Source organism: Botryllus schlosseri, chromosome 8, assembly GCF_051294905.1.
Source record: "Botryllus schlosseri isolate E-star chromosome 8, Bs_hap1, whole genome shotgun sequence".
Classification (NCBI taxonomy): domain Eukaryota; kingdom Metazoa; phylum Chordata; class Ascidiacea; order Stolidobranchia; family Styelidae; genus Botryllus; species Botryllus schlosseri.
The window spans coordinates 10,931,462-10,955,519 of record NC_137243.1 but is presented as its reverse complement, the minus strand read 5'-3'; the positions used below and the strand labels follow the sequence as shown (position 1 = coordinate 10,955,519).

Sequence of the window (24,058 nt, the reverse complement as noted above, 5' to 3'; positions counted from 1 at the left end):
AATTAATATCATTTTACAACGTGTGACTTTGACAGCTATTTAAGCCTTCCGGCTGGCCTGCAGCGTCAGAGGATGGTATGGCGGGTATTTTACAGTTGACAGTATACAACTCCTTCCCGTTCATTAATATTTATATTGTAATTGTACGGACTATTGGATAGGGCACTGCTGTCACACAAGAATTGGTATGGGAGAGGAGGCAGAGATGAGACACATTTTTGATATTTTATCGCCACTCAAAGAGTAATGCCTTCTGAGGAATAATCTTGGTACCGATGGAAAGCCCGTGATCATATACGTATTTAAATGACATCGAATACAAAATATCCCTGGGATCCTGCCACAATACGAGTTTCGGTATTATTTTGTCTTGTAATGTCACATCTGGTCAACTACTAGACAAATAATCTATTATGTGTGCCGCAAAGAGTAACTTACCCCCATGGCTTGTCTCCTCTTACCCCCGCACTTAAATTATTGTATAAACTTCATTAAAAAAATTTCTGGCTATTACGTTTCAGAGGTAAGCGCATGATTACACTGCTAATAATGCACTCTACCAGTTCCAATAATGTCGTTTTATAATATGAAATGTTATGATCGGTATGCCCTTAAAAACATGAATTCACGTAACTTACACCAGAGGTCTCAAACACGCAGCCCGCGATGACATTTTACATTTTTATTAATATTACTATATATAAGTGTCGGATATATCTGGTTACGTCATATTTTGTGATACGATTGTTGATATACAATGTTCTTTCCAATTCTCTACTAGTTGCTGACGATTACCCCTGACGAGTGTCAGCCGAAAATATTCGGGTTCATTTCAATATGAATATACTATTTAATTGTATATTGAAGTTCTGTACCTCCAAGAAGCTCTTCAAATATATCTTTCAGGTTAACAAGTGAAAATTCTCCTTTAAATTGATCCGAAAGCCCGAAACTATTAATCAAACTTCACCATCACATCAATTGCAAACGCTACCATGCAGTGGAAGATTCAGTATGTCGCCACATTTCCAATTCATGATGACCTTTCTTAGAATTACTCAGACTCGGACCAACTCAATGGCAAAATGAAAATGACTCGAGTGAACTCGGAGTGACTCTGAATGCCGTGAATTTGTTAGAACCATGAACGCAACAAACTAATCGCGTATAGTAATATATCAGAAGGTCGCAACTTGGTATTTTGCTAACTAAGCAAGTAGTTATGGCAACCATTGCCAATCTGTTAGTTTCATCTTTGGTTGCTAAACCATATTATTAAGGCCACACACAAGTACTGGGCACCGTAGTGGCACGCTCCAACGACGTAACAACAATGGGCCGTTCGGCGTTCCGAAATTTCAATCACTATAGGACACATTCATTAATATATTTATATTATATTTATATTTTTTCTGCTCCTACATTTGAAGATATTTGGCCACGATATTAATAGACTACTTATCAGAAGTAAACCCGAATCGTGGATTGGAATTACAATGCTCAACCTAAAATGTTTTGATATCACATCAGTCTCTATTTATCAATCTGTTAAATTCAAAATATTCATAGTACCTGCAAAATTATAACCGGATAGCTGTTATGATGACATCACACATTCGTCCGCCAATATGGTGTCTATATCTTATAATAAATATATATCAAATACAACAACAATTCTATTCAAATAGTTATAAATGTAATGATTCTTTTCATGTCAGGCCTAAATTGATACAAGAGTAAATCACGTTTTGACGATGTGTTTTTACTGGCAGTCTGCTGGATCGGCTCACTTTCAATAGAACGATTCATTCCCGCCAAATAAGGCCTACTTGGAAAGACATAGAATACCCCTATAAATGCTGCGGCCTGCGGCGTCGTCAAAACCGGAAAACTGGCCCGCGAGCACATTTGAGTTGAGACCTCTGACTTACACAGACGATAAAAATTTCTTTTTTGACAATTTCCTGCCCAACCTCAAATCTGTTTGTCTTGTTAATATGGTAGGACTATAGAATGACATTACGGAAACAACATAGTTGAAACAATCTGTCCACCAGAATATTGTTCTATGAAAAAAATCGCATGTCACGTCTCGCCCCGTCTCTCATCTTTGCCCCTCTCTCCTACATCATAATCTGGGACGGACGTGTAGCCATCATAAAATGGAGTCCGAGTAATTTCTCACCGGGCCTCTGACATCAATCAACTTGTGACTGTTGCGATGCTGTGGGCTATCTACTAATTTACTACAACTTGCCATTGTCTTACAGGCGGGATTCGGATTTTTACAATACTTACCGATACCATTGGATATATGCTGCCTTCAGAGAAAACATGAGTTTGGAATCTATTTTGAAATTAAAACAAAACACGAGTGTTGTCTTGGTATCGGATTGCAATTGGACAGCTGGCGCAAGAATGAGGATGAAACTGTTAAACAAGATCAAATCGCTCAGCTTCAAGATCGATACATTCGGAAAATGCTTTCCTGACAGTCCCGCACCAAGCAAAGGTCAAAAAGACACAATAAAATTGATTAGGAAATATAAATTTCATTTCGCGTTTGAGAATTCGTACAGATGTACCGATTACATCACCGAAAAGTTTTATCGTAACTCCCTTTTCGCTGGAGCAGTTCCGGTGGTATTTGGTTCCAAAAGGAAAGACTATGAGAATGTAGCGCCTCCGGGATCGTTCATATTTCTTGAAGACTTCAAGACGTTGGAAGATTTAGTGGATTATCTGAATTACTTGGATAACAATGACACGGCTTACTTGGAATATCACAGGTTGACATGATTATTAACATATATACTTACCGAGAATGCCCAGTTGTTGTTGTTTATTGAAAAATGTTAGGTGCTTAACGCCTATTCAGGTCATTTACGCCACGGTAATGAATGTTGTAATGTTCATAATTTTCATGACTTTGGTACGCTTTACGGACGGCTTTAAGTCATGCACCCATTCAGCACCTCTCCAACCGATTTTCCAAGCTCGACTTTACTTGATCCATTTGGGCTTTCCGCACAACACCGCATATACGCAGTGAGATCAGCGATAGAGAATCCAGATAAACCTCCGACCGGGGCCAACGATATTCGTACGCCCATATTGGGCATATAGAAACATGGCAGAGCCGAGACCTGAACCAACAACTATTAGATTATGACGGCGTCGCTTACCACACTGCGCCCAGAATCGAGTATCATTCTAATGATTGGTCTCGAGCGGCGAGAAACAAATTTTTCGAGTGTTCGAATTGTGCGTTCCTTGCTATTTAGAGTTAATTTATCAACGAGGATTATATTTTCGACACTATTTCACACTGTGGGAGGCTTGAAAGTTGAAATGTCGATTGGTCCCAGCTCTAGTACCGACTCATTTTACGGCCCTTGAGAATGAGCTATAGTCACTGTATTCTGTCACGAGATAATCATGATTCACGTCTCATGATGGGAAGCGAGGGGCGCAGTGTGCCAAGCGGCACCGTCACAAAACCGATTGCTGCCGGTTCTAGTCTTGGCTCTGCCACTTTTCTTTGTGTCGGAGGTTTAACTGGGCTCCTCATCACCGATTCCGCTGTTAACGCATCGTCTTGAAGAGCCACGAGGAAGAGTCGGTGGAGGACGGAAGAAATCGAGAGCGAATGGAGAATGGGAATGCGCGAACATGAATAATCGTCCTCATTACCGAAGATAATGATTTTGAACTATATGAAATGCGCTGTCGTGGCACAGAAGGCCAATCTCGTTGTTGGGCCATAAGAGGAATAATAATGTCCATGATCATAGCGGTCATTTTGTTGCTGCACTTGGGAAGTTCCAAAAATTGTCTTCACGCGGCGTTAACCTTTTTGTCATTGCTCACGGATCCATTTTATCAGATAAAGTCATGCATTTCGTTATGATGTGATCTAGGGGATGGCACGCATGTGCCGTATTAGTACTCAATGAGAAGTAGAAGTAGCGCCGTAAATTTCAACTTGACTACAACTAGAAGAAGCCATTTCCAAAACATGTCAGAAATAAATCGAGTGTAATTACAAAATTAGGATTTTTAAAGTACTCAAGCAAGTAGGGTTAATTTCAAAAAAAGTACGTTCGGTCGAGACGTCGCATATACTTTCAAAACTGCAAGACGGATCCTTGCGAATAACGCAAAATGACTAATCATTGTGATCACACTGTCAGTGGGTGAAATTGCCGAAGTTCAGTTATCGTGATACAGAGACTATAGTTCGCTCAGTCATAAACGTGTTCGAAACACATCCCAAAGGTGCTTTCTACTTTATGAAATACAAAGTCTAAATATAGTATGAAGTTTTGTCTCCAAAATCCGTTCAGGCAGAAGTAGAAGTGCAGTAATAAACATAACCACCTATTGCAGTACTTTGTTGCTGAACACATCTCATTTTAACATCGCACTCTTATTCTCAGGTGGAGAACTACAAATCCGGAAATATCATCTCCCGGAAATGAAAGAGTCCACCCGTTCTGTCAGCTTTGTCGAACACTGTATGGAATTAACGTAGACGATATGTACAATCCAAGATACTCGGACAAGCCTATACCAACATTTACAGACACTTATCTGTATCGACGCAGTGTTCCGTCGTTGAAAGAATACCTTTTCGTAAACGAGGATAAGTTGTGTCTCGAGAAAAATGAGACGTTGCTACCGCCTTATTATCGATATGATCTGACGTGATTAACAAATTTGTTCGGATTCTGGAAGTTTTAAGACGACTGAGTGCAGCGATGTCATCGGAAATGGTCAATTGATCAGTGGCACTCTGGTCGTATATCGGGCTCCGTTACATGCTCTAGCCCAGGGCCGGCCAACCTTTTCAGCCAAAGGGCCATTTTCGATTGACGAAATATTGCGCGGGCCACTTACCGCGCTAAGCGCGAAAATTTTTTGAAGTTCATAGGTCAATAATATTGTCACTTGACTATATTGCGAGCCTGCCGCATATCACTGGGATAATTTTGCGAGGACTGGGCTATTCGGCGCATGGACATATCGATATCGAAAGCTGCGACAAACATGCGTCAATCTTTCCGTGCCTAGGTTCCATAGTCAACGATCTTACTGCGACCGCAAACGCAAGGTCGCATATGTTGAACGACACTTTGTCCCGTAATTGCGAATATAGTTGGACTCAATCTAATACATCAGGCGTTCTTCCATTTTCACAAAAAGGGAAACAATATTAAAAACAAGGAATCGAGTGACAACATGTTTCGCTAAGCCTGTAGAAAATTTTTACTTTTGATAAATCTATCGCAAATTATTCTGCTTTATTGTAGTGTACGAAGATATACCAATATGTGACTGGCTGATGGATCTGTCAATGCGTCGGAACTGATATTTTAATCATCACATCTCAAGTGTTGCGGCCAAACTAATAAAATTTTTGGTTGGCCTTTCAACTTCACAATCTGTGCAATCCATTTTTGATATTATAAATTTCGGAAATTACCTCGCGGGCCACTCAAAACCTTCTCGCGGGCCACATGTGGCCCGCGGGCCACGGGTTGGCCGGCCCTGCTCTAGCCGCATATCACAAAGAGCCGCAACACAAAAAAACGTCGGTAGTTGTGGCGAAACATGTCCGCAGTATACGTCCTATGTTGACCGATGCTCGAGGTTTCTTCTCGATTGACGGGATTTGGTTGCTATCCGGGAAATCCTATGCCAAGTTCTTTCTTTGCGGTCTCCGATATGACCTTTTCTATGTCAATTTCCTGTCCTTCGGTGATTGATTTAATTGTACTTTTTAATACCCCCGCGATAAACTGAATAGCGCCAATGTTGATAAGATTATGCTATCATCCGAATAAGAGGGCAATGGATGGCCTACCCCAGAGGTTCCCAACTGGGGGTCCGTGAAACCTCTAAATTTGCAAAATAGTTGATGACCTAATATGTAGGCTATATTTTTAAATTAGTGAAATCACGAGACAGTTTTGCTTCATAAGTGCTGAAACTTCATAACATACACAAACAGAATGGCCATTTGAGATGAATTATATTATGCTGTGCTCTTTAATTTCCAAATTTCCAATAGCCCATACTGATACAAATACATTGCTGTTTAGAGATGTTTTGTTGTGGTTTTGAAAAAAATTGTTTGCAAAAATCCATTTCCTCCTGTGATATACATAACCACTTTTCCAGAATTACTTCAAGATGAGCTGCAAGATAATAATGACTATGCTGGACGTTTTATGTTCACAAAAATCTGTTTCTCAATTTTGATGTCATGTATGTTGCGATCATACCCTCGGTGTCGTCGGAAAGCGTTGCGCGTTATTATTACATTCGTCATCACCTATATATATATTTGTGGAAGTGTATTTTCGGTACTCGTTCATATCAAATAGACGTCGCGGATTCTCAAGACATGACCGCGTATTTCAAGAAATTTAGCTACAGAATAGCCTACGGGTTGAAAAATAATAAAAGCCTTCCTAATTTCTATTTAAATAGTAGGTTATGATGTTATTTTCAGAAAGGGTCATTTTGTTGCTGTTTATCACTATAGCCTACGGTTGATATTTTCACAGCGCGGATGACGGTTGCACGATAATAGAGCTGAATTGAACCAAAACTTTAGTGGTCCGCGGGGGTCCGTGACGGTCCAAAAGGGGTCTGCGAAGACAAAAAGGTTGAGAACCACTGGCCTACCCTATGCGTGTATGTAAATCTATATGTTTATCACATTTTAGTTATTACTATTTATTACCAAGAAATCAACTTATTCTTTGAATTACAACGTGTGTTCGCAGAGACAAATTAAGATTGTAAAGGTCCGTGAAAAACTTACAATGCAACATTCGAGGCGGATTTTGGTGGGTTCCAGGACCACGAGCAGAATATAATTTATATTTTCGCAATCAGTACCACAGAAGCTTTCGATTGATACCCATTTTGTAAAATTTAATGCTTGGCAAGCCGGTAAAAAATTACCGTCAAATCTCCTTTAACCAAATGGAAAGTGTGACGTAGACCAATTTCGCAGAGCCGTGAGATTTGCCTGTGTCCTCACCATAGTATAGGACACTATGCTTAGACCGTCCCACATGTTAGAGCGCACAGCGGTGCATTGACGTAAAGTTTTAAAAGCGACGTTTATAAACTACGTGGCCTGTTTTTCTCTCGATAATGCATTTTTGTGACCCGTGGCCCCTACGAAATTTGAAAAGTGGCCCGACGCGTTTTAAGTTGGCCATCCCTGCCCTATACACCCATACCCACACAACCGAGCAAATCCTAATTATTGAATGCGAAAGCGTGAATGCACGGCAGGTACGTAAACAATTCAATGTGAAACTTGATATCAACTTAGAGTTTATAAAATCAAATGTACTCGATTTCTCGATTGTCTTTCATGTGAGTGTAAAGATCTTAGCTGAATGAGTATTTTATGGGCCTTTTAACTTCTAGAGTGATATTTTCCTTTGTCATTGTTCGAACGTGTAAACCGTATTGGGTTGCGCAGCACTGCTGATGGTCTCCGTCAAACCGCCTGATCTGACCACGCAATCTGATTGACTAGTATAGCCAGCCGACACTACCATATAATACGACAGCCGTGGAGAATTATTCGGATTCGACATAAGATCTGAGTTTCTGGGGTTGGAAAGTATTGTTACAGCTACGGCGTTACTGTGTTGTTACAGTTACGTTCACAGTGATAATCCAGAGATATTAGATACGCTAATAATAATGAGCTAGATTAGGCTTATGAAAAAAGGATGGACGCTTAGATCCACAGCAACGGGTCATGGACACTCTGAGAGAAATAGGGTGAAACACATAACATAAGAGTGGGTGGGCGTTCCGGGGAAACAGTAGGGATGGTGTGAACCTCTGAAAGGTTCAGGTACGTGTGAACACGAACCTTTTTGAGAGGTTCTGTGTGAACGCGAACCTCATGACGTCACGTTACTTATTACAACTCTACATTTCAGTGAGGTGATAGCTTGTATGAATGGCCACATAGTGCCACACTGCTGAAGTACATATTGACGTTTTAAACGTCGCCAAATGCGTCAACTGGGGCAATCAAATGATACATTAATCCTATAAAATCAATATCTTCCGTCGCTTTGCCAACAATTTCGACGAGGACTTGCAAGGGAATATAAGGTCTAGGACAGACCGGACATATATGTATTAGGTCAGGTGTCTGAGTATTGCTAGGTTGATATTGAGCTGAGTGTAAAATGGGTATTTATATAGCTCAGTGACTTTACCCTATTAACAAGTTATACAGCAGTAGCCAACACTCCAATCGCCCGGATTTGGTTTTTATGATACAATAGGCATATGAAATGAGTTGGACCCCATGCTCTTGCTAGAATTTTTACATCAGACAACGACATCAATTTCATTGATTGATTGAATAAGCATCATTCGCTGACTACCTATACGTGTAGTGTATTTCGCTATTGATGTTGTGTGATTGCGGGTCAAACTAACAGCAGAGAGTCACTAAATATTCACAAACGGAAAGCTGAATATTTCGAGCAAACTTTTGTAACAAAGCAAGCAAAATTTTTGAGATTGCCGGTGGATGACCGGTTGGTGTTGATTTTTGTATGCTGCCAGCGCCATGCATAGAGTCGTGCGAAGTTGAAATGCAAAGAATTTCTACCGAATATGTTATATAATGACGCGAAAAATTGTAATCTATGATAAAGGTTCACAGTGCAGAACCTACCAAGGTTCTTTTGTGAGCGCGAACCTCTAAATTTCTGAGGTTCACACACACAACGCGAACGTGAACCTCACGTTCACACCATCCCTAGTAAACAGGGTTCTGTTATAAGATGTGCGAAGGAAGGTCACGGGTTGAATGAAATCTTGAAGTCCGAGTCAGAATCTGCTTGGTGATTCTTACAACTCAATGCAATCCTCTTCCGCAACCTCACTTTGAATGTTTGTTATGAACCTATCTGGTCCTAATAGCTGCATAATGTGTACTGTATACATAGAAACAATCAGCCAGCCATTAACTGCCATATTATTCTGCCGGTGTTCTCGTTGGTACATTCTATTTGTTGACTATCATAGACATTCCTGTGCGGGTCTCAGTTCAGTTCGATTCAGTCCAGTAAATCAAAAAATTATCTTCAAAACTACACAAATTCGCGATAGAATACTAAGACAGGAAAGAGTCGAAACGACTTGTAGTACGTTTTCAACCAGGCACCCGCCGTGGCCTGTTTAAGAGAGCCATCGTAATTGAGCTCCAATTAAATGAATTTTGCATAAGACCCGTTCCGCTCCAGCTACCGCGTTTCTTAACCCGTTGCGAAATTTATGGCACGATATCTTCACCGTCGCACTTACTCGACGCGACCTCCATATTGTAGCTCAATTTCTTTTGTGGTAAACATATGCTGCGACACTCAGTTTGCTTCCACATGATACAACAGCACGGGCTCTCAATGCCACTTGCAACACATGCATGTATTTGTATAATCAAAATCACCGTACTGGTCGAGGCTCGGTTGTACGCTACAGCAGGGATTAGCATGGATTAGGATTTGGAAAAAATTAAATTTGTGATTTTTTTACTAGGAATTCCAAGTTCAGATCTGATTAGGATCCGGATTAGGATTGTAATATACAAAATCTATGGATTAGGACTTGGATTAGGATTTGAACATTCGGATTTGGATTGGATTTGGAGATAGAAATTTCAAATCCGCTCATCTCTGCGCTACAGGTACTGTGCTGTGCTGTGCTAATATCTTATGATCTGACACTAGCCACGATTGAACAATGAATATTCTCAAGGGCACATTCAAACTCACCATAAACATTAGAAACAGGCATTTATAGGTAATTATCCGAATAAAGTCACAGCCTCCGAACGTTCTTGGCCAATGGGTATTTTCGCAGTTGTATTAGCGAATGTCGGTAATTATTCGACAAAAAACACAATACTTATAAATTATTCCAAATTGCCTGCGTTTTCAGCGACCTTCAGTAGATGATCTTGCTCTATGACGACTATAATTAATAGATATCCGTGTTTGTGGGTGACGTTATACTAGGGTTACCATAATTCACCCAACCCAAGTTCCGGACACTCTTTAGCGCCCACTAGTGGATTTCAAAATGAGTTATGACGTCACACCAGCAAAGCTTTGCTCATAGACCATAGGTGGTCACGGTCCGGTTCAGGAGTTTGTGGCTGTGTGTTGTGTAACCATGACCGAAAGCACATGTTTTCAGCCCCCTCCCGCCCAAATAACCAATGATTTTGAGCCCACACTATAGGGTAATCGATGCAACTTCTGAAGGGGGTGGTGCTTGCTATATGAATCTGGTTTCTATATGCATCTGGTCGTTAAATTATTTGAATGAATTGAATTCTGTCAATAATATTGGTCGTTCCAATGGACGGTTCCATATATTATTATATAGATACTACTGTGCGCCCATATGATGAGAGTTAGCGGTAGTGCTGGTGGAGGATGATGAGTTCGAAAATACTGGGAGCGTAATTGCACATCGTTAAGTCATGTTCATGTCCTACCGATAAGATTGTTAATCTGCCTTATGTCGGTGCGCACCACGGAGCTATATAAACACCCCACATCCAGTGGTTTCCAACCTTTTATGGTCGCAAATCCATCTCCAACTCAAAAATGTTCCGTGGCGCAGATCAAAATTGTACGAGCTGATTACTAAAAGAAGTCAGCACCTTTCCCCAGACTTACTCACGGGCTATTTTGAGAGCTGATTACGTTCAATATATTCGCCAACCCCACAATAAAAGCAAACGACCCCACCCCACCCACCCCCCGTTCGGAACCACTTTTTTTTAATAAAGCATTTAAACGCCCTTAACAATCTCTGGGAATATACCATTCTCCTATAATTGTGATTTCAATTTGACTTATTCAAGTAAATGAAGGTCGTTTTTATTTATATTTTATGGCAGTTTTTGCGAGGGTGGTATAGTCTCCATATTGAAATCAATAAATGTGATAGTAAATCGCGCGCAGCGCGAAGAAAAATATGATACATCAGCATAAATATTCCCAAACAATATTGTTTTTACGCTGATTTACGCTTGGTTATCCCCTTACCACATTTCTCATCGATGTCATAATCAGACATATGTGTAATTGAAATCACGTTCTCGTACGTGTAGCAAAGTATATTCGTAACCTTCCTGGTCATACCAAAACAAGACTCGCATCGATTGAGGCTCACAAGGAATACGGAAGAAGAGCTGAATTCCTTACCGTTGCTACTTGCTTTGGATTGTAATATGGTGATTGATTAGCCAGTCTGTTTGCTGTGATTACACCGCAGAGAGGATATTCTTTTAGCTTTTCGAATTCAGCTCGCATTTACTGACTTTTAATGACATGAAAAATCGTAATTCATGAATAAGGTTCGCAGTGCAGAACCTACCAAGGTTCGTTTGTGAACGTGAACCTCTAAATTTGTGAGGTTCACACACAGAACGCGAACGCGAATCTCACGTTCACACCATACCTAGTTACAAGTTACTTGACTACTCCATCTGATAGCCGCGAAAGCTTCAGAGAAGATCTGTAGCGGTATAATAAAACAATACAGTGCAACAGATTGTGTATAAATGCTCTGTCGCTATCTGCTGTAGCGGCACAGCCTGCTATGCCTAACTAAGCTTCATTTTCTGTCGTGTACAGAATGGTTGCTAAGGTATCTAGTATAAGACTTGCTTTATTTTTGATAATGATAATATGCTTTACTTCAATTGCTGTGATAATATTATCAATTGGATCTCACAAACTCGTTCTTGGGATATCACCGAATTCACTCGCAACACTAGGCCGAGAAGAAACAGCGGTAAGACATAGTCTGATATATATTTACCTATTAGCCTCAATATTGTTTCAGAATTTTTCCGCACAAGTGTATATTCATCTAATGATTACATCGCTGCCATGACTTATCCACAGCCGGTCAATGTATGCATAACGTTAAGTCGATATCTGCCATCTTGCCAACTGCAAAAGTCACACTGATTTGCGTTTTCGTTTTGTTCAAAAATCACATGTTAATAGTTTTGTTCTTTTAACACTTTGTTGATGCAGAGTTCATTCTTTGCACAGTAATCTGTGTAATGTAGGCCTATTAGATGTGTAGTTAGAAGTGTACTGTGGTAGAGTTTTATTTTTGACTCAGCGAAGATTTTGGGTCCCCGACGGCTTGCAGATTAGGATTAGTGTTCGCAGGTTAATAAAGATTAGGAAACACTGAATTAGTGCATGGTAATTTCCAGTTTCTCTTTAAGTGGTATTATGGCTAAAACTGATCCTGTGTTCACGCGTATTCAGGATGAAGCCACAGACAAAGAGACGCTGAATACAACAGTCGTCGCAGGGACAAGTTGACAAGGAAATCTCCTCGTCGCTATTCTACCCATGATTCACACGGCAACTTACATCTTGAACTCGAAAAACGACTCGCTCAAGCAAACAACAAAAAGGTACGGCCGCCTGATAGCAATTAAACTTCATGCGTCGTTGTGCCAACCCTATATGTTGACTGCATACAGACGATACTGGTTTGGTATAAAACCGGCATGGAATGGCCTGGACGGCCGGTAAACAGAAAAAAATGTGGAAACTGTTGGATATCGAAAGACCGTGCGCTGGTGAGTATAATAGACATTCAAATGTATAGGTTGGGATTGGCGCGGGCGGGGGTCGGCCACCCCCGGCACGCGTGCAATTTGCGGCACGCGAGATTATTATTCATCGCACGCCAAATGATTTGACGCAAACGAAATATTATAAACCTACTTTTGCAAAAAGCGAAACAGAAGTTTTCAAAATGTACAAAGTTCGTAAGCGACCAGAAATTATTTAGTAAATCAACATAAAATAGAGTCCTTTGGAGCAGATTTTATTTATCTTGAAATTTTTCTGCGCGCTTCGGGCAATCTATTGGTAGCCTACTTTGCTTTCTTGATTATAATGTGAGAACTTCAAGCAATATACAATATAATATTTTCAAAAATATGCATAATGTACGGCAGAAATGAGTCCAACCCTAGGCCTATTACCAAATATTAAAGAACGGAAACATAATGTCGTATGAGACCGTTTGGATGCATTAGGAGTGTGCACTGTGCTGTGCAGCCTTGGGAAGCGTGACTATTATATGAACCTGCATTTCGGCGCCGGGCATTTTCACGCTATAGAAGACACGACCTATAGATATAACGTCTCGGGTAACATGCGGCCATGCGACTCCATGCGGTGTGTGTGCGCTGCCAAAATGATTGGCGGCGATAAAACCTTGAAATAAAATAACCGCCGCATGTTAGCCAAATAGTTCGACCTTCATATGCCCACTGCCCATGTCCATGCGTCGAAAGGAGCAGCGCCGAATATCCAGCGGCCGCAGCTTGAGCAGCACGCAGCAAATGCGACCCGCCAAGAGAAATAATGAGCCCCGTGTAGAAACGAGAATTTGAAATCGTGTTCGTCTCCCGAAAGGAGTTTCGTCTGGTACGTGTAAGCGATTTCAATATATCTGGTGCAATGGCATCTTTACTGCTTTGCAGGCAAATCTAGTGTCAGACCAATCTTATCGTGACATCAAGCCGACTTGTATACTACAGGGTTTCATATATTTTTCATCATCAGACCATCATCTTAACAGCGATGGCTTCTGACTCATTGGATATGGTACCGAACACATGAGTGGACTTGGGAACGACCAAAGCAACCACAGTTGATCGATCAGTGCGCGACTGAAAATAAATGATGCAAACATTACGTAGAGTGGGTAAAGTGGGTAGAGTGGGGTAAAACGCCCAGGCGAGGTAAAACGGCTACCACCAATATGACAGAACAAAGCGAGCGTTGAATGCGTCAGAGTATCCGAAATATCGTCTCATGGTCAGACGAAACTGTCAATTTGATTTTCACGCGCGAATGAAGATTTGTAACTTTTTATGAGAATTTATGACTTTTACACATATTCTTATCAGAAGAGAGCCTTTTAAAGCCAAGTGAAATGTCATTTATAGCGGATGCTACAGAGAGTTTTACGGTCCTATGTATGATTACAGTGGGCGTGGTTGGATTTAAGCCACAGTCCGGAGGCGAATTCACACAATACCCACCTGGTAGCTGATCCACAAACATTGGCGACCTCGAGGATAAAACGCCTACCCCGCCCGTGGGGTAAAGCGCCCCACTCCTTGAAGTCCAGTAAATATGGATTGAGTAGCCATTTATGGGTTCAGCAAAGTTGCCTTCTCGGAGAACGCCATTTCCATCAAAATTGATATTCACCTGGCAAATGTATAGGCTATCCCTCTGACTAAACAAGATACATTTCAAGAACTTTCTACTTTGTTTTTGACTTATCATAATCATAGTTGGTATTTCAGGATGAAATTTGTTTTCAAAAGACCCGGTACGCCATGATGAGTGGGGGAAGCATGTATAGGTCCTCATAGGAATTAAATATTCATATCGGTTACTGAGTGGCATGCGGTATTTAGTGGCATAACGGGGTAGAAATGCAATGCAGGCATTTTGCCCCACCCATGTAGCAAAACGTCAAATTGATGGACATAGATGGATGATAAATTTACATATGATAATTGATACTAGGACTTTCCAGACGATCATGGTAGAGTGGGGACAAATTCCGAAACTCAATCCGTTTCGACTAGTTTGGTGGATATTATGATGTTTCCCGCTTAGGGTAGGCGTGTTGCCCCACTCTACCCCCATATAAGCGATAGGCCTGGATCGGTAGCGACCAAGATGTATGTAAAACCACTGGTGTAACCGATGCCGTTGCCAGTTGCAGATAAGCGGTTGGTGGGATTCCTTGCTTAGAACGGTAAATATGACCATATCAAAAATGTTCAGCGCGCCAGTTCGTAAAATTCGACATTTTTAGACATTGCGGCACGCTGCACACAAAAGGTTCCGACCCCTGGTCTAGGGTGATCAAGGCAATAGCTACAATAATTTGAGGCCTACTCGAATCTAAATCGAGTGTTAATTCTAATGGTTCGGATCTATAGTAGTGAGAGATAGATCTTCGACTACTGGAATTACACGCTCCGTAAATTTATTGCTGAGAATTGTGCACACCATGGTTTCTATTCTATTTTCCATTGAGGAAGGCTGTAAACTGGACTTGTCGTATCGTAGCAACCAGCCGCACCCACATAGCATTTGTTACAGAGAGCAATGAAATAGGTGAGATCAAAAAATATACCAAATAAACTTTAATGTGATGTAGAAGTGGTATTATATCATTTTGTTGTTGTTGTTATTGTTGTTGCTGTTGTTGTTTAGTGGTAAAAATGGTGTTTGTCGACTACTATGGTCATTTACACCAGACCAATCTTCTTCATTTTCATTCCGTAGCTACCGACTTGTGGCACGGACCACTTTTCTGACACAATGCTTACACGGGTGAGATATCGAGGAGGAGCCTATAGATAAACCCTCAACATCTTGAGTAGACCTCGGTCGGACTCGAACCCGCAACCCATTGGTGTTGCAGCTGTGGATTATACCACTATTACATCCTTTGTGGTCGCATAATAAGTATATATTTGAGCGTCCGCATCATTCATTTTGCTGTGACGTCAATTTTTTCCAAGCCTTATACTTATGAAGTAGGCATATCCGATAGAAGTTTTTTTGTTGTTGTTAAATTATGCGGCCTAATACTCATTTCATCAACCTAAAATGTGATTGCTGCACTGAGAAACAATTTGCTTAGAATCGCAGCTGTGACTACGACTTCGAGAATTGGAAAGAACATTATAGGCCTGCATCAACAATCGTATCATATTGTGGTACGATTGTAGATATTGTTGATAATGTTATTGCTGATGCGATTTTTTGATATTGTGACGTCGATTACCCCAGTCAAATGTATAATTCAAATTTCGAGCAACTTTTCGCGGTCCGATATGATACGATTGTTGATATACAATGTTCTTTCCAATTCTCTCTACTAGTTGCTGACGATTACACCTGACGATTGGCCGCCGAAAATATTCGGGTTCATTTCAATATGAATATACTATTCAATGGTACATTCAAATGTATACTTCATATTTAGAGCAACTTTTCGCGGTCCGGGTTTGGCCCACGCGCCGTGAAATGCCCAGTACTGCCCTACGCTAATCGGCGAACATTCCGGGTACCCGTAATTTTCAGTGAGTAAAAAAACCAAAATCTACCACATTACACATCTAACTGTGGAAGACCTCCTAATATTGTGGATGTGAAGAGATTATACAATCGTTTTTGAGAGCCTAATTATACGTCCTCGCTGCACCCAGCTTAAACAAGAAGGAAGCATGCATTGATGTGTCCACAAAGTGCCCATTCTACCTAGTCGGAACCAGACACTTGGTGGCCCAGCAACAACAACACTACACAATATCAATAAAAAATTATTACAAATACGCCCCTAATGGGTGGGCTTCCCCATAGCTACACATTTCATACATTACTTACCTTGTTCGCCCGGAGACACTGGTCAAGAACAATGTTCTCTCTAAGCTGCCCACGTGCGCAAATGCGCAGTGCTGACACGGTCTCTGGGCTCTAAGTTGCGCAGAAAACAAAATCAAATGATGACCTTTTTTTAGTCGGTACGCACTGTTTTCCAGGGGTCTGCGCAGTGAGTTGGTGAGTGTGCGCAGACTCGTACAAAATTAGAGGGAACATTGGTCAAGAACCACCGATTTACTCATTCGTCGTTTAGTTCGTTGTGGATTTTTAAAGGTGGCTAGTTCTAGTTCTAGTTGCGAGGTTTAAAAAGTCAGTAATTCTACTTTTAGTTCTAGTTGCGTTTTTCAAAAAGTGAGTAGTTCTAGTTCTACTTCTCGTTGCGTATTTTGAAGAGTAGGGTGTTTTAGTTATAGTTATAATTGGGAGTTTTGATAATCCAGTAGTTTGTTCAATTCTGGGGCGAGTGCATTGGGAAAAGCAAGATTGAAAGCTATCCCTACCGTTAATCCCACCTGACCAAGTGCTGCATGCCGAAGTGACGCGTGCTATTGCGTCGCAGGCCCACACGCAGGCTCACAGAATCGCATTCTTGACGGGTGTCGTGACCTTGCGAGGAAAGCCCATCAATATACATACGCCGGCCTGTTTATTTTTGGATTTCTCCCAAAATAACAAAAATAGCTTAGTTTTGGATGTTTTCAAATTTTATTTTTGGAGAATCTCCGAAAATAAGAAATGAAGGTGTTTTCATCCCTAATACCACTAGAAAACCTCACCGGAAGTATGTTATTATCATGTATATTCATGTCCTCCAACATATCGACATCATCAGTGATCTTGATCTAACTTCCCAACACTTTCATCGCAAAGTCTTTGATCTGGAGAATGTCCTCCAAAATCAATGACAAACGCCCTTCAGAGACCCTTCTCCCACTTGATTTTCGAGAAATCTGCTTCGACCGTCGCAGTTGTGGGAAACATCGAGCCGATAGAGGCCCGAACAACTGTCGTATGGCTTCAAACTCTCCAATCTGTCAAGCCTTTTACTCCTGACAAGCGCTGGTAAATAATGCGCTTGGACGTGACGTCCATTTTGTATCGGAAAGACATGGATTGGAATTGGTACTTACTCGGATGTCCACTTGATCGACAGCCGACCTCGGTGTTTGTGGATCAATTCACGGAGCCGCAAATAAAGTAGCCTACATATCATTGTTGTTTATATTATTAGAATCAAAAAGAGTAAGAAGTGTTTGTTGTGTCCTCTCTCCTACGGCCCACGAGGTTGCACTACTTGGTGTTATAGACAGGGCAGGACCCTTTCATTGTCGGCAACTTCAATTTTGTTTTTGCCATCGATGAACCCTGCAATAAGGCTCCCGGCTCTATCGAACGTGGGCTGTGTCTCTTTTTCGTCGACGACTGGTCGCCTGGTCGATCGCCTTCGAGGTCGAGGACTGCACAGTGCACACTCCTGATCCTCCACGAAGTTGCGTGCCTCAGTGAGCTCAGCACCCTCTTACCAGAAAATCGTCCTTGCTGTGGGTGTCATTGTCCCAGTCCTCAGCTGAGCACCGAGCTCGAAGGCGTTCGACCAGGCGATGTAGCTCCTCCTGCTTCTTCACGATCAGAAACTCAAGTCCCTGAAGCTTAGCGACGGTGGTGCTCAATTCTATATGGCCATGCGATTGAGGACGATCAGTTTGATCTACCAATGCGACGAAGGTGCACAGGCCGGACTTTTCTTGTTGATAACCTCGAGTAGTTTGGTACCGTGTCCAGTCAAGCAAGTGCTCACGTTCCTAATGGACAATCAACTGGTGTCAACAAACTTGGGGCAGGTACTTTTCATCTCCTGGATCAAGTTCAGTTGCCGTCTGAGGTAGCCATCCAGTCACATTGTCGTGTGGATGAAGTGATTATTGTAGAGCTGGCGGTATTCGGCGTGCGCCACAAGGTCCAGTGGTGCAGTCCGCACCGCAATAGCATAATTTCATATACCCTGCCGTCTGTTCAACCCTTGTCGCCACGCCTCTGATCAATCCACCAAGGGGAAGAACTTTTAGCGTTTCGGATACCCCCTTTTACACACACATGCTGTTTCTTGTGTTTTTGTGAGTTCCCTGGTTGTTTCAACAGTATTTACGCTGCTCTGACTCGTTCATTTCACTAAAAAACTTGAAAAACACCATCCGAAAAAGCTTATTTTTGAATGTTTTCAAATCTTATTTTTGGAGAATCTCCAAAAATAAAACCCAATATCCAAAAATAAACAGGCCTGTGCATACGGCTTTCTAGGCTTTTATTCACGAAACGTGTAGACTATGATACAAAGAATATAAACGTTGAAACAAAAGTAAATCAGGAAACACATGCTACTCTCAGAACACCTCACACCAGAATGATGAACTAACTAACTGATAGACAAACGCACGAAATAATTTATAACGGAAATGAAGAAAAGGTAGACACCTAACGGATAAATATAACACCACAACGGGTAGCGAAAATTTTAGAAAAATAAGAGAGGTCGTGACTTGAAAGTTTGGAAAGTCTTGAATAAAAGACAATTTAGCTAAATTACAATCGGGGATCCATTGCAACCAACTCCGAATGCTCAAAGGTTAACGCAATCTACAATAGCGTAACTGTCATATACGTAGGGTTGCATTTAAACAGGTATTTTAAAACACTTTGCCATGTTTTAAACAAACGCCATTGTAAAAATATAAAACTATTTTTTCAAAGGTCTTATAGTTATGTCATTATTGTGTAAATACTGCTGAACAAATATTTGGTATGAGCCTTGGGATGACTTGCACTAGATTTAGTCGACGTATACGATATGGAATGGTTGGGACCCTGGAAATCATCGTCGGTTCAACAGTTACAGCACGTAGTTATAAGTGGAATGAGACGGATGTTCTGATAATGATGACCGCCAACCGTAAAAATGCTGTATGATGATGCAGTGCTGGTCAAAGATATTGTTTCGTCTGTTTAAGGCGGGGATCGTAAACCAAGGTCGTCAAACGAGCCATGTTGGTCCTATACTTTCAATTATAATTATTTAGGAACGATATATCAATTATCAACGTCAATCCACACACCATTGGATATTCGTATCGTCAATTAACAACTACAAAAAACAATTAATTGTTGGGCAACCATAATTATAAGCATATTATCAGAGTATATTGTCATGTTTTTTTAATAACCGATTTTCGTGTTTTGCTTTCATATTTATTATAAGTAGGGCGATTCTTTTTTGACATGTCAAAAAAAGTCAAAATAAGTTCAGAATTGTAGCGTTAGGTCAAAAAATGTCAAAATTGTTGACAAAGACGAAATTCTTTTGCAACCTGCATTTCGTCTGTAACGTAGATTTTGCACCGTCGGTGAACCTACCGTTTGACATTTTACAGCTTGTAGCCTACTTTATAGGCCTACCGTTGTAGACGGCCCGTTGTCTGCTCACTGTGAATCATAAACATTCAAATGAAACATGGTTGACATAGTGTTGTGCTCAACGTACCGCAATATCCTAAGTGAAGCAAGACTTCGTAGGCATTGCATGGTTTTTATATCAAGAAGTGTATTATCAACAATTGTGATGTACACCATTGTCAGAATGAAGCAACACGGTGTGTCACCAGCAGTGTACCCACAACTTCGGTGTTGTCAGCCAACAGCTGCTACAGTTGAACTTACTTTCTCCATTCTTGGCAAGCTACTTAGTAAGGACATACACTTTCTACCCGAGAATGTAGGAAAGTATCTTTCGTTGACTGCAACAAATTTTAGTTATTTCTACCATAATACGTGATGTAACTACTGGAATTCTTCATAGGGCCAGATTTCGCTGAAATAAAGTTTTTTTCATGTAAAAAATTTGTCACAGTTTGAGTCAAAAAGTTTTTTCAGGCAAACTACTTCGTAAGGACAGACAGTTTGAACCAGAAATGAAGATAAGTAGTACAATTCTAACATTATGTGGGAAAACACCTAATTAGCATACGTTAGGTCAAAATTTAGTTTTTTAAGGTAAAAAATGTTAAAATTGAGATTTTTTAGGTCAAAATCTTCCATTTTTTAGGTAAAAAAAAATCGCCCTAATTATAAGTGTACCGTTCAGATATCGGACAATTCTACTGCAGCTGTAGTATTCTACTACCATGACATTTCACAGAAGACAATGCCTCCACCATCTTCGAGGTAGGATTTATGGACTAGGCCAGTGGTTCTCAACCGGGGTCCGCGAAGGATTTTCAGGGGGTCCGCGAGACCGCGAAATTTTCAAAATGGCGGAAACATTTTTTTTATGATTTGGGAAAACACGAGGCAGTTTAACTTTATTACTTTTAAAACTTCATGACTCACATAACGAGATTGGCCGTCTCAGATCAAATAACATATAGTGCAAACTCAATTTACTTGCCAATAGCCTACTAATACAAATATATTGCTGCTTAGAGATGTTTTGTGTAGGTTTGTGCAAAAAATAGGAAGTTGGAGTAGTAAGGTCCATCAGGGTGACTTCGAAGTATTTGCAACCACTCACATTCTTTTGTGACAGTGGTTCTCAAACTGGGATGAGGTGAAAACATCTGAAGAAGGGCACAAAGCCGCAGTCAACGGAAATTTTTTTTCGCGCTTCGCGCGATTTACATATCGTTAGTAATTATTGCTCTGTGTATAAATTTTAATTTCATATTTGACAATTCTCTCTTCGACAGCCTTAACCCTCCATGCCATCAAATTATCCGCTGGGCTTGTTAGCATTCTGATTGTTTTATCGCTAGCATGAGGTCGATATTTGCACAAGACAGATAACGGTTAGTCGAAAATCGAGATAAATTTGATCAGAAACTTGGGGGTCCGCGGGGGTCCGTGAAAGTCCCAAGGGGGTCCGCGGAGACAAAAAGGTTGAGAACCACTGGAAGCGTTTCCATTGTACACATATCACCAACACAGTATGGGCATTGGGCATAGCTGAAACACTCACAATCGCTCCTATGCAATAGTAGACCACATGAATGGGATGGAAAAATAAGTTATGTAACGCATTGTCCACTGAAGATATACAAATACTTCGAACATTTTTCGTCTTTGGGACTCTTTTCGGTGTAGTAAAATATATCTTCTAGTCACGTCAATTAGGTTGTCCACAACTTGCAATATAGGGATCCTCCTGTACATGTCTCTTGATGTCACGGCTCACGGTAGGCCTCGGTACAACTTTTCGAATCAGAATCGCGTATTAATTGTAATGATTTGAGTCGGATAGTGTGAGTCTTTTTTATAGCGTCGGCATCATACAACCCCTAATATTAAGAGCGACAATTATCGTGTCAATATTTTCTTCTCAGCGTGCCTATACCTTGAAATCTCAGTCGACCTTTTCTGACCATCCGAAGCATATATCTAAGCATGCCTTATGCACAGGGATGCCATTTGATCTTGGTATTTATATCTCTGTGATAGAATGGAGAATGAACACATCGTTGTCACAACAGGTTGTATCATAGTTACTTTTATCTATTACGGGAGTAACTGACATTAATTTTTTGTTTCGTCGAACAACGTATTCGCATTTTGTTACGCTCACAGAAAATGTGCAATGTAGGCTACATGTCGTTTTTAAGCCTTTTTTGCTGTTTGTGACATGATAATAATGGGTAATCAATCAAATGATAGATTCGACCCAAAGCTCGACAAGTCATGCGTTATACTCGATATTGCCCAGACCTCTTCTTAATCGCGACATCCAAAAATAGATTTTGAATTGCTCACATTATTCTGTGTTATTCGGAGAAAAGAATTAAACTCACCGCTTTTATGATTACAGCCTGATCGATTATTATATCGTGGTACTATAGTATGGATTCGTTGTCACACTTCGAAAGAAATATATGTATCAGCCAATAGATGTAAAAAATATCGATAATTATTATCATTTCACAACAGGTAGCATACTCTTAGCAGAGATGAGCATGGATTAGGATTTGGGAAAACCGGATTTGGGAAATTTTGTCGGATTAGGATTGGATTATAGGATTTCAGATTCGTTTTGTAATGGATTAGGATTAGAATTGGATTTACCGATTTTCGGAAGATTGATGTCCTGTGGCTAATGGCGACAAAGTTTTACGTCATACCAAAGTTACTTCATGTACTTTGGCACACATTATGTGTGTAATTTCTTTTTACAGAATTACAATCATGAGATGTATAGGTTTTCTAAGAGGAATTCTAAGTTTATAACCGATTAGGATTAGGATTGTAGTATAGAAAATTTCTGGATTAGGACTAGGAATAGGATTTGAAGCTTCGGATTTGGATTGGATTAGGACATGTAAATTTCAAATTCGCTCATCTCTGACTCTTAGCGAAAAGAGTGTGTATTCACGCCCAAAGGAAAGAAAAGTGTGGTACACGAAAACAGAGCATAACTCGGGATTATTTCATGGTAATAAATCTTAAGTTTCTGCGTACATGCCTTCCTCCATTCCTATTTGCACGCATAATTTGGACTAAAATTTACACCGCGGTATAAGTCTCAGTTGGGTTCAGGTATCGTGTGCCCATATCAGGGGTGGTACATCATCATCATCATCATTGGTTTATTAGCAATTTTATCAGTTCAATACACCACGAAAAATGCGATACAATGAATAGACAGGAAGATGTCGAAGCGACTTGGATTTGTCAATGGAATCGGACACCCACCTTGGCCTAGGCGTAGTAAAGAGGAGGCATGCACACTGAATGAAAGTAAAGAATACAGTACGGCATGTCATGGGAAGCGAGATCGATAGGTCAGTCGTGGTCCGGTAATCTTGAGGATGGACTGTATTTATTTAGTAGTAATTGCTTGTATTTCGACTTGAATGTGGACATGCTCGTCGACTGTCGGATGGGTAGAATTGCACACACTTTTCGGTCAGAGTGTAGGGAATCAAAGAGTCATAATCTACCACCGATAGACCACTGGGAATATTGCTATATGCAGATTAGTCCAGATGCAGCCTGTCTCGTTTCTTTCATGTCCTGTCCAATCATAGCAATGGCCGTAAAGCTGCTCAGATAAATAGTATGAGGCTTTGTGCATACGCCTTAAGGAAGATACCAAATCTTTTGAGTATCGACTGGATAATATCGGGATTACCAGTGAAGGTGTAAGTCAAGCCGTATATTTAGCGCATAAGATTACCTTCAACAGCTCATTCAATGCTGATAATAATTCATTCTTTCATTAATAGAAGACCGGACCAGATGTATGTGTTTTGGAACAAAGAACCCACGCCGTTAATGAGATATGCTCACAAGCACGAACTGGATTTCGAAGAGACGATTCATTTCAATGCAACTATGACTTATAGGTATACGGAATTTTTCTGCCAAATTAATTCTTTCGGACTTGAAAACTGCTGTGGCGAGTGAATTATTATCATTTTAGAACTTGTGAAACTTGTGACTTTGATAGCTAGATAGGTATATTCCGGGTGGCCTGCAGTGGCGTAGTCAGGGAG

General features: G+C 40.7%; 1 protein-coding gene across 6 annotated transcripts in view; it reads left to right on the top strand.

The window, feature by feature from the left end:
* LOC145445197 (3-galactosyl-N-acetylglucosaminide 4-alpha-L-fucosyltransferase FUT3-like) overlaps positions 1 to 24,058 on the top strand; it is a 59,918-nt gene that overhangs the window by 30,605 nt on the left and 5,255 nt on the right. For 2 of the 6 annotated variants that reach the window (XM_080323364.1, XM_080323359.1), the window contains exons 6-7: positions 2,271 to 2,789; positions 4,440 to 4,825. In XM_080323364.1, coding sequence (XP_080179490.1) covers positions 2,271 to 2,789; positions 4,440 to 4,710 — 790 coding nt within the window. In that variant the 3' untranslated portion in view covers positions 4,711 to 4,825. Of the gene's footprint in view, positions 1 to 2,270; positions 2,790 to 4,439; positions 4,826 to 11,090; positions 11,866 to 12,356; positions 12,509 to 12,577; positions 12,677 to 20,661; positions 20,742 to 23,788; positions 23,909 to 24,058 lie in introns of those variants that run through there. The other 4 variants (XM_080323365.1, XM_080323360.1, XM_080323363.1 and 1 more) reach the window with 4 other exon arrangements.